Here is a 12,026-nt window from a genome sequence, read left to right as displayed (position 1 = left end):
GAATTAATTAGATCATTATGCACAGCGACAACATCAAAACATCAGCAGACCGTGTCCAGGCTCACCTCTGACCCCTTGTATTATATCCATCACAATGGTATTAACTTATCGACCAGATGCTCACAATCAGCCTATCGTAGCACTTATATAATCTTATTTCCATTGAAACTAAATATACGAAAGAAAGGTAATCTCAGTGCTATGATACTTCTAGGAAACCCCGCCCAGACCTAGATTTGAATCTGTGTCCATACCTTTAGATATCACTTTATATACAGGTTTTCCTTTTAAAGAATTGTATGCTAGGCTGATTGTGAGCATCTGGTCAATAAGTTAATACCATCGTGATGGATGTAATACAAGGGGTCAGAGGTGAGAGGTCGGATGCCACGTGAGGGGTCGGCACACTTACTGGGGCATCCGGCAAGTCCCACACCAAGGGCCGCCGTCTTGTTGTCACGGCAACAGCCATAGACTGACAGACTGCAGTGTTCCTGTGCTGGCAGCTTTGTCGGAGAGGTGGCCGAAATCGCTGATGAGGGGACGCAACAAACAGGAAAGGAGAAAAAAAAACTTTTCAGAGTGACAGAAGGCTCTTTTAAAAGGAATTAGAAGACACAATCTCTGAACAACATGCAACTTCTAGTGAACAATGAGTTTTGCCTGGCGGGCCAGGGGTGAAGAAGCTGGCATCTGGCTTCCAGATAACAATTTAATTTTCCCAGTCCTGACAATGGCTCAAAATCAGAGGGAGAATTATGCCATTACCTCCAGTGCAGTGAAAACAAACAATGGTGTTCCTAGTGGATTTGCAACAGCTGACATTTGCCTCTTCCTAGGAGGCCTATTCTCTTCATTTGTTCTCCTGTGAAATTGCAGAGCGCGACACAGTGTCGCTACAAGCTCGCACAAGCAGAAAAAAACGAGTCTGCAGCTGAATTTGATGGACTGGGCCAATCTGTGAGTGTATGTGTGTAGTTGTTTTGTCTGTGGGAGCGGCAGAATCCACCGCGACGTGACAGCTCGAAAACCATATACAACATACCCCAAACAAATATCTCCCCCAACAGAGCAGTTGTGTATAAGTGAAACGAGAGAGGTATGGAAGGATAGAAGGAAAAGAGGGGGGGTGTTGTTCAACGGCCAAGGCAATATATTATTGCTTAAACTCTCTTCAGGCCTTGGATCAAAATGGCCGCTAGTGATAGAGTTGGGAGGAAGAACTCTCCCCCTCGCTCTCTCTTTCCTTCTTCCTCTCTTGTGTTCCTCATTTGGAGTTTGGAGGCTTCAGATACTGGCCCATAAATCACACTGTTACTGGTGTGGATATGAGCCGAAGCCTAATGGTGATGACTTGCTCTCTCTTTTTCCAGTGCTTTTCCACTCCAGCGATGAGCTTTGGACACAGTTCATTAACTTGCCACTTTTTCAGCGCTCCCGCTACTATCTGTTCTGAGCCTATTAGGACAAGAGAGAACTTTTAATTTCATATGTTCTTCAACCTATTGGTTTTCCCTCTACAGTGACCATTGTCTGGCACAATACGGCTCTCTCTGATGTGCGAGTATTACTCTGTCTCTCTATCTCAAGGTCTGCTGCTGCCTGGGCTATGTGCTGCGTGTAGCCTTTTCTGTTTCTACAAGGGGAGAGTTGAGTGCCCGTGCATGTAGCAACGGTATATAGCGCAGGATATTTTCAGACGTCATGAAAACTGGGTCAGTGATTCCAGTTTTCTGATAGAAAAATGCAAAATAGGACAGCTTGAAAGTTCTTTGAGACAGCTGTCAAAGATCAAAGAACTCAGACAGGCATGATGAAACATTTTCCCAGAGACACAACGCGTGAGGTGTTTATAAACCACATAAGACAGTAAAAGAACAACAACACAAGGTCGTGTTGAATTCAAAACCCCCTTTGTCAAGTTAAAGAAGTCAGGAGCTCCCTTGAGTTTGAAGGTTTGGAGGTCAAACCGTGGTCAAAGACACGTTCCTCCATGCATAGCTAATGAAGAAAGGCCCAATGAGATTCCAATTGATCTGAGCTTTTTGGGAAAAGAAGAGGGCCCAGAGCTCGCGTACACCAATAGCACTTCACAAGAAAAAAGGGATTGATTCTCTGCGGATGGTGAAGAAGCGTGACAGAAAGCGCCCCAAAGTGGCCAGCTTAGGAAGGACGACTTTACAGGAATGTGAGTGTGAAACCGGGGCGGAGAGTTCTCTCTATCTCTCTCTTTCGTTTGCTCCCTTGCTCTTTTTAGGGCCGCAGGGAATCAAACAGGCTGCAGTGATCACACAGAATATCTTATCTGCCCTTTGCTTCGCTCTGGCCTACTACAGAGAGATGATGGTTTACACTGCCAAGGCAGGGACTTGGAATGTAGAGCAAGACGTAGAACAAGGCTTCCCTACTTTTGCCTAGCATCTGTGGTGGCAGTCCAGAGAGAATTTCCTCTGCAATCTACATAATGACAAAGCGAAAACAGTTTTTTTGAAATTTTTGCAAATGTATTAAAAACAAAAACAGAAATACCTTACTTATATAAGTTCAGACCCTTAGCTATGAGACTTGAAATTGAGCTCAAATTAATTGTCCGTAGGGCTCAGAGACAGGATTATATCGAGGCGCAGATTTGGGTAAGGTTACCAAAACATTTATGCACCTTTTACGATCCCCTAAAACACAGTGGCCTCCATCAGGACCTCAGACTGGGGCGAAGGTTAACCTTCCAAAAAGACAATGACCCTAAGCACACAGCCAAGACAGGAGTGGCTTCGGGACAAGTCTCTGAATGTGCTTGAGTGGCCCAGCCAGAGCCTGGATGTGAACCTGATCGAACATCTCTAGAGAGACCTGAAAATAGCTGTGCAGCAACGCTCCCCGTACAACCTGACAGAGCTTGATAGGATCTGCAGAGAAGATGAGAGAAACTCCACAAATACAGGTGATCCAAGCTTGTAACGTCATACCCAAGAAGACACAAGGCTGTAATCGCTGCCAAAGGTGCTTCAACAAAGTAAAGGATCTGAATACTTACGTAAATACAATATTTTTAAATATTTATAAATGAGCAAAACTTTCTAAAAACCTGTTTTTGCTTTGTCATTATGGGGTATTGTGTGTAGATTGATGAGTAAAAAAACAACAATTTAATCCATATTAGAATAAGGCTGTAACCTAACAGAATGTGGAAAAAGTCAAGGGGTCTAAATAGTTTCCGAAGGCACCTTATGTAGGTATCCAATCGGGGAGGGAAGCTCTCGCTAGCCAGCTTTGGCGCTGTGTTCGATAGGCTACTGTACCAACCAAAGTAGTGTTCAGAAGAAACAACAGGATTTCTAGCCGATGCTTTATAACAAAGTACTAAGCTGGGTGAATTAAGTACGAGATGGGTTATTACTCTGGCTGATGTTAGATCAGTTATGGTGGGGTGTTCAGGCTGCTCACCTGTACAGGGTCCCTGATTCTGGATCAGCAGGTGCTCCTGCTTTTCACATCTAGCCTTCTTCACTTCACACTCGTTGCTGTAGGTCTTCCCATTTGAGCCACACACCTGAGGAGAATCATAGTTATACTCAAATGAATGCTGGAATGTATGAGCATGTGATTTAATTTCAAAGTTACTCTAAGTACACCAATTCTTTTCAAACTACGTAACATTGCAAGTTCAATCTCAGTCTGAAAATGTTATTGCACAAACATTGACTTTGAATGTAAATGTCATGCATTCATTACCTAGGAATTACCTAGACTTGTGTGAAATTAAAACCACCTCTATTGCAGTAAAAACCACATACAGGTTTGTGGTTGTTTGTGGAGGGCTAACTTATGGAGGATAAGGCTTACCGGGTTGCGAGGCACGCGATGGCAGTCGAAGTCACAGACACAGCGGTCGTCCTCTGCGTCCTCGTCCCACGATCCTCCAAACGTACGACACCTGTCCTGTTCGCAGCTCTCACTACCTGACCCCGATCCTCCTGAACCACACTCTGCAGAGACCACACACAGAGATCATATTTTAAATTGTTATTATCGGCCCAGCACAGACACACATAAGAAAACTTAACATTTCGATACACACATCTTTGTCGCCCCCCATAAAAATGAAATCTGAGTTCTTGGCAGAGTGTTTATATATTCAGAGTATGCCACCTTTAGGATATTAAAATGTCCTTCACGTTGACGCTGAGATAGAACCAAAGGCGCTGCTGGAAGTACAAGATAATGACCAACCATGGAGAGGACCAGAGATTGACAAAATAAATTAGGCACAACATTGCAGTGCCATCAGTGAGGCATCCTTTACATTTCAATTAAAGCTGAGGATAGTGGGAGGAGGGAAATATTACCCCTTGCATCCCTGCGAGGGGGGAATCAATGCGGGGGAATCAATGCGAGAGCCTGTTTCATTGACACAGATTTCCTGATAGGAGGAAGCCTCTAATTATACGGTGTTCCATAAAATCCAATTATCAATCCACTCCAGACTTCGGCAAAAAAAGTAGTTCAGACACTTTTTGTACCTGCGACTGTGAAAGGTAAACTTTCGATTTATTTTAAAACGGTACACTTCACTGGCTCAAAGAGGTTTTTGAAAATAGCTCTCCAGAGAGAGTTACAAGAGAGTTCAAAGGACAAACGACAAGCCATTATTATTTCCGAGGATCGGAGACTTATAAAGCTGACACATTGAAAAAACTTTTTGGAATATAAACTACATAAAGATATACATACAAACAGAACTCACAAGATAATGGGGGGGGAAAAGAATGAGATGGAAATAAGAGTGGACACATCCAGCTTGACTGCAATGATTTATTTAATATAAACAAAATGAGAAGGAGTTTGACCATGGAGACTGACAGATCCCTTTTAATGTTCTGACAGTTCACTTGTTACACTTGCAAGGCTCCTGGGGAGAGGAGATGGAGGGAGAAGAAATGGGGGAGAGGGGGACAGAGAAGGAGAAAGACCAAAAGAGAGAGAGAGAGCAGGAGACAGAGAGGCAGTAGTCCACATGCGGACAGAGGAAAATGGGCAAGTATGAGAAAAAGTCATGTTGATTAGTATCAAATCTCTTTATCTTAAAAAGTACCCAATTATGATGTAAATTTTCCTGATGATATTATCCAGACCAGTTATAATGCAATCTTATACAACATTAATAAATAAAAATAAATAAATAAAAATATATATATACATACAGTGGGGCAAAAAAGTATTTAGTCAGCCACCAATTGTGCAAGTTCTCCCACTTAAAAAGATGAGAGAGGCCTGTAATTTTCATCATAGGTACACTTCAATTATGACAGACAAATTGAGAAAAAAAATCCAGAAAATCACATTGTTGTAACGGCGTTTGTTTGTCGAAAGAGAGTCGGACCGAAATGCAGCATGGTGGTTACTCATGTCTTTAATGAAACAAATGACGATACATGAAATAGCTTAATAAATACAAAAACAACAAACGGAACGTGAAAACCTAATACAGCCTGTCTGGTGACACAGAGACAGGAACAATCACCCACGAAATACACAGTGAAACCCCGGCTACCTAAATATGGTTCCCAATCAGAGACAACGAGAATCACCTGACTCTGATTGAGAACCGCCTCAGGCAGCCAAGCCTATGCTAGACACACCCCTAATAAACCACAATCCCAATGCCTACAAAAACCCCAATAAGACAACACAATAAACCCATGTCACACCCTGGCCTGAACAAATAATATAACGAAAACACAAAACACTATGACCAAGGCGTGACAATTGTAGGATTTTTAATGAATTTATTTGCAAATTATGGTGGAAAATAAGTATTTAGTCAATAACAAAAGTTTATCTCAATACTTTGTTATATACCCTTCACAAGGTTTTCACACACTGTTGCTGGTATTTTGGCCCATTCCTCCATGCAGATCTCCTCTAGAGCAGTGATGTTTTGGGGCTGTTGCTAGGCAACACGGACTTTCAACTCCCTCCAAAGATTTTCTATGGGGTTGAGATCTGGAGACTGTCTAGGCCACTCCAGGACCTTGAAATACTTCTTACGAAGCCACTCCTTCGTTGACCGGGCGGTGTGTTTGGGATCATTGCCATGCTGAAGGACCCAGCCACGTTTCATCTTCAATGCTCTTGCTGATGGAAGGTTTTCACTCAAAATCTCACGATACATGGCCCCATTCATTCTATCCTTTACACGGATCAGTCGTCCTGGTCCCTTTGCAGAAAAACAGCCCCAAAGCATGATGTTTCCACCCTCATGCTTCACAGTAGGTATGGTGTTCTTTGGATGCAACTCGGTGTTCTTTGGATGCAACTCAGCATTTTTTGTCCTCCCAACACGACGAGTTGAGTTTTTACCAAAAAGTTATATTTTGGTTTCATCTGACCATATGACATTCTCCCAATCTTCTTCTGGATCATCCAAATGCTCTCTAGCAAACTTCCGACGGGCCTGGACATGTACTGGATTAAGCAGGGGGACACATCTGGCACTGCAGGATTTGAGTCCCTGGCGGCGTAGTGTGTTACTGATGGTAGGCTTTGTTACGTTGGTCCCAGCTCTCTGCAGGTCATTCACTAGGTCCCCCCGTGTGGTTCTGGGATTTTTGCTCACCGTTCTTGTGATCATTTTGACCCCACGGGGTGAAATCTTGCGTGGAGCCCCAGATCGAGGGAGATTATCAGTGGTCTTGTATGTCTTCCATTTCCTAATAATTGCTCCCACAGTTGATTCATTCAAACCAAGCTGCTTAGCTATTGCAGATTCAGTCTTCTCAGCCTGGTGCAGGTCTACAATTTTGTTTCTGGTGTCCTTTGACAGCTCTTTGGTCTTGGCCATAGTGGAGTTTGGAGTGTGACTGTTTGAGATTGTGGACAGGTGTCTTTTATACAGATAACAAGTTCAAACAGGTGCCATTAATACAGGTAACGAGTGGAGGACAGAGGAGCCTCTTAAAGAAGAAGTTACAGGTCTGTGAGAGCCAGAAATCTTGCTTGTTTGTAGGTGACCAAATACTTATTTTCCACCATAATTTGCAAATAAATTCATTACAAATCCTACAATGTGATTTTCTGGATTTTTTTTCTTCCATTTTGTCTGTCATAGTTGAAGTGTACCTATGATGAAAATTACAGGCCACTCTCATCTTTTTAAGTGGGAGAACTTGCACAATCGGTGGCTGACTAAATACTTTTTTGCCCCACTGTATATATGTACTAGACTCAGTCCCATCTGTATTGACGGGCTGCTTTAGCAAGGCCCCCGCTGGCCCTAATGGGGAAATCGATGTTGTAGTCCTGGAAGTGCCACTTAGCATAACCTATCTTCTTAAGTGGATTATGGGGCAGGTCACACTGTAGCGGGGCGCTGCTGGGTCCAGAGGAGCAGCAGTCCATCTCATTGTCCTGATATGGGTCATCACCAATGGGCTCTGACAGGCTCGAGGGGTCGATACAGTGGAAGGGCATTCACTTCATTAGGCCCACGCACATTGAACAATGGAGGAACTCCAGAGGCCGGGAGTATTAAGGAGAATAACCATCAAACTCAAGACAAAGACTGTCTTCTTTTCTTTTTTTTTCACAATACCAAGGGTTCCCAAACTATTTCACTCAGGCATTAGGGAACATCCTGCGCCCCACTTTCGCGTGCCCGCCACATCTCTTTCTATGGGTACAAGCACTGTCCACAACACAAACTACTCACACCCATCTTGTTGGCAGAGAATAACATTTTGCAGGTTTAAAGCTAATTCTCTTTCAATTCTATACATTTTTCCATGTCTAATGTGTATTCATGTGATAGTTGAGTGACTAAAACATTACAACAAAATCTATGGGCTAAAAAAAATAGCTAAAAACGTTAGCTGACCTTGGCTAGTTGATCTGGACATTTCTGACAAGTTTTAAATTGCTCTCTAAATAGCTCTCTGCCGACCCCTCAGTTTGGGAATCACTGCTGTACACAACAATTAAACCCGAATCCAATTGTTCGTATTCGCAATCAATGTGACTGCGGTAAATGGACACGATAGAAAGGAATTGTAAAATGGATTTGATACGACTACACGAGAGGCCATTTTGTGAGTGTTCTAAAGCTGTGACGGCGCAATGCAAAATGTCTGTCAGTGCCATATGATGAGCGAACACGCTATCTGATCCCAGACAGCGACATGCCATGATGACGGGTTCCAATGCAAAGGCACAAGTCAACTGACCCCAGAGCAGCTGTTAAATAAACAAGGCCCTGGCTTGCCTGGCCACCTGAGTCCATTTATGCAAACTCAGCAGGAGAAGGGAAACGTGGGAGTAAACCAAGAGAGCATTCGCCACCCAATGAATATTCCGCTCATGCACCCCTGACTCAAAGAGTAAATACATTTAAAAGGAAAAAAAAGAAGAACTAAGACATTGAGTAAATAAAAGTGAAGGGAGGGAGGGGGCACTAATTAGCTGTTGGTTTTTGATGTGGCAGCCACCCGCACTGCCTATGAACCTTTCAATTAGCAGGGAAGATGTCTGCATCAGCTATTCTCTCAGCGCCCGTGTCTGTCTCCTACTTTTACTCAATCATGTCATAACCAGAGTCCATTTAACCAAGGAATCTCCGTTAAGTTGAGCAAATAAAGAAGGGCGGAGACTCTGGAGAGAGGAAGAAAAAAAACAGCTGATTTTCGTATTTCCTTTTTTAAAGAGAAGAGCGAGAAATTGTGTGAGGGAATAAAACTGATAGAAGCAATGGAGGAGAAAATGTGTGCTTCTTTTATAGCATGAGGTGATGACCCGATGGAGGGAGGAAGCAGAGAGGATGAGGGTGGATAATTGGAGGGAAGCTAGAGAAAGGGGTGTGTATCGGTTCTGAATAATGTGGCCCAGAGTCACCTCAGTACTATCAATATTTGTATTTGTATTTATCAGGGCCAGGACACACTCCTGTCGGTAAAAAACACCATACCAATAGCATGACCTGTGTGAATGTCAACATTACCATTGGTCATCTGTCACAAATCCCATGTCTGTGTGTGTGTCAGTGAAGTGCAGTCAGGGTAGGCAGTGGCTATCTGTGCACATTTTCTGTATTCTAATGTTCTTTCTCAATGATTCTGGTGCTTATTATGCAAACACATTCCAAATGTGCTGAAACAGAACCAAAATCTCAGGAAAGGTGCCATGCCTTCCTTTCCATTCAAATTGTTGACCCGCCAGGCCATTAATGAAGAGGGTCAGCATAGACGTCGCTGCTTTGCCTAGCTTGAAGTAGCTTTCCTCCTTGCATTGAGACGATTTCATATTTTGCACATCCGTATTGCCTTAACATGTGGTGTGGGTAAACCTGTGGTAAACTACACATTTGGGCATGTCAACATCATTTGGTGCTCGCATCCCTTGAACTGAACGAAGCTCGCCAAAACAACCTGAAAAATGGACACTATACTGCACATCAAATCATTTCCCAAGTTGGAATAATGTTACACGCCGTTTGGAGGGTTCGAAGAGTGGAACGTCAACTACAAGGAAAGTTAACACCAGACAGAGCCAGCATACAGGAACTCTACAAGACGTGATGTTATGAATGAAAGGAAACCACCATCTCCCTCACTGCTATCTGTTGGTCAGGCTAACAGTGACTACTGGACAGTCCACTTGTCTGAAACGTCATTACCAATTAATGCTTTTTACCCAGACTTTTACACGTCTTGGAAATGTACTTTTGCTTTGTGGACGTAATGGGAATGGGGCTTCTCCTGCCACTCAATGCAGGCCCTAATCTTGTCTTCTACGAAATGGATGCGACTAACTACGACAATTCTACGTGTGTGGCTGCATGGGAGCACACTCCTGCTGAAGGATTCTGCTCACCGACCGGCTGGATGTACAGTAGCTGCCTACCTGTGTGCTGTGTGGGAGAACTGTGCTACCAGCTACGGTTTGTGTGTGTGACTTTTTGTGTCCGTGTGAAAATGGAACCAAAGGAGGCTTTGGGGATGCGTCTCCCACCTGTCCGTGGGCCTGCTGTGTGCCTGCAGAATAAAATTATGGACATGGGTCCAATGCTGTCACCGAGAGGTTTACCCTGACGGTCAGACAAGTGAAATTAATTTACTCTTACAGTAGGCCTAAATGCATTTCACATTCAATTTGCAGGTTAGGCTACTGTTGAATGAACATGAGAATAGACAACATCCCTTTGATGCATTTGATTGATCAAGCTAGAATTTTTGGGGATGAGACACTATTTTTTTTTTATACACAAAAAAAGTATGTGGACACCTGCTTGTCGAACATCTCGTTCCAAAATCATGGGCATTAATATGGAGTTGGTCCCCACTTTGCTGCTACAACAGCCTCCACTCTTCTGGGAAGGCTTCCCACTAGATGTTGGAACATTGCTGCAGGGACTTACATGCATTCAGCCACAAGAGCATTAGTGAGCTCGGGTACTGATCTTGGGGGATTAGGCCTGGCTTGCAGTCGGAGTTCCAATTCATTCCAAAGGTGTTCAATGGGATTGAGGTCAGGGCTCTGTGCAGGCCAGTCAAGTTCTTCTACACTGATCCAAACAAACCATTTCTGTATGGACCTCGCTTGCTGCACGGGGGCATTGCCATGCTGAAACAGGAAAGGGCCTTCCCCAAACTGTTGCCACAAAGTTGAAAGCACAGAATTGTCTAGAATGTCATTGTATGCTGTAGCGTTAATATTTCCCTTCACTGGAACTAAGGGCGTAGCCTGAACCATGAAAAACAGCCCCAGACCATTAGTCCTCCTCCACCAAACCTTAAAGTTGGCACTATGCATTCAGGCAGGTCGCGTTCTTCTGGCATCGGTCAATCCCAGATTGGTCCGTCGGACTGCCAGATGGTGAAGTGGGATTCATCACTCCAGAGAGTTCAATGGCGTTGAAAGTCACTGAGCTCTTCAGTAAGGCCATTCTACTGCCAGACTGTTTGTCTATGGAGATTGCATGGCTGTGTGCTAATTGGTATTTCCATTTGGTGAAGTTTTTTTTGTCAATTGTGGTTAATAGCCTATGTCACTCTGGTAGTTGGAGCGATCTGTTGATTGGTGAACTTGGGCTTCATCAAAGTTTATTTGTGAGTAAATCAGGCTTTGATAATAGCCCATGCCTTCCCAGCCACTGACCTCACCGCATGTCACCGGTGTGTTTGTGTGTGTATTTGTGTGTGTGTGTGTGTTTAGCAGTTTCTGGAGTTTATTAGGAAGGTATCGAAAACAGCGTGGCTTTGGTCGGCCCGAACACACAGGTGGCTTGTTGCTCGACACTTTCCCTGTTTGTTTTCGCTTCATTTGCCAGCCCCTCAGACAGTCAGTCTGCTGGTGAAGGATGTGACAACGCGTTAGTCCAAATAAACCCTCCCAACATAAAGAAAGATTGAGCAGTAGGGAGCTCAGAAAAGAGAGAAAGGTTTCTTAGCAGGATAGGTAGCGATAGATGGATAGATAGGACAAAAAGCCACTGATCAGCTTTTGATGAGCTCTTCTCCACCCGCCCATCTCCTCTCTGTCGTTCTCTCTCGATATGTATTGGGTAGTGGATAGTGCATTGACTCTGCCGTGTGATATTTTCACCCATAATCCTGTTTAGTAAATGTGTATTCAATTAAAACCGGCCTGGGCCCCAAGGTGATGCACTACGCTCCCCCGCCACTTTGTCAGTGTCGACAAAGGAGCTGAGCCTGGGCCTACCCGAGTGTGAAATTAAACAGGTGATAGATACCCCCAGTACAGAACACTGTCATTTTTCATTACCCTAAATAAAAAGGGGGGAAAATGCTTACATTTCACCCTGTGACAAATGAATATGGTTTTTAAGTCAGGTCTAAATAAACAAATAAATTGTTCAATTGGCCGGAGTTGGAGGAGTCTACCAGCACTGTAGACGAGAGAGTGGTGGGTAGGGGTTGTACTGTAGGCAAGTGCCGAGGGGAAAGGTTGCAGTCGGTTCAATAGGTTGTGATAGGTCAATATATTGACTCGTCCAATGATATAATAGGGTTGGGTCA

The 12,026-nt window shown here is 43.9% G+C and overlaps 1 protein-coding gene across 1 annotated transcript in view; it reads right to left on the bottom strand.

Annotated features, from left to right (window-relative positions):
* LOC124031853 (agrin-like) overlaps positions 1-12,026 on the bottom strand; it is a 298,853-nt gene that overhangs the window by 46,850 nt on the left and 239,977 nt on the right. Inside the window, 3 exon segments of the mRNA XM_046343616.1 lie at positions 413-532; positions 3,445-3,550; positions 3,844-3,986. Coding sequence (XP_046199572.1) covers positions 413-532; positions 3,445-3,550; positions 3,844-3,986 — 369 coding nt within the window.

Source organism: Oncorhynchus gorbuscha, linkage group LG03, assembly GCF_021184085.1.
Source record: "Oncorhynchus gorbuscha isolate QuinsamMale2020 ecotype Even-year linkage group LG03, OgorEven_v1.0, whole genome shotgun sequence".
Taxonomy (NCBI): Eukaryota; Metazoa; Chordata; class Actinopteri; order Salmoniformes; family Salmonidae; genus Oncorhynchus; species Oncorhynchus gorbuscha.
This window is presented reverse-complemented; position numbering and strand designations above follow the sequence as displayed.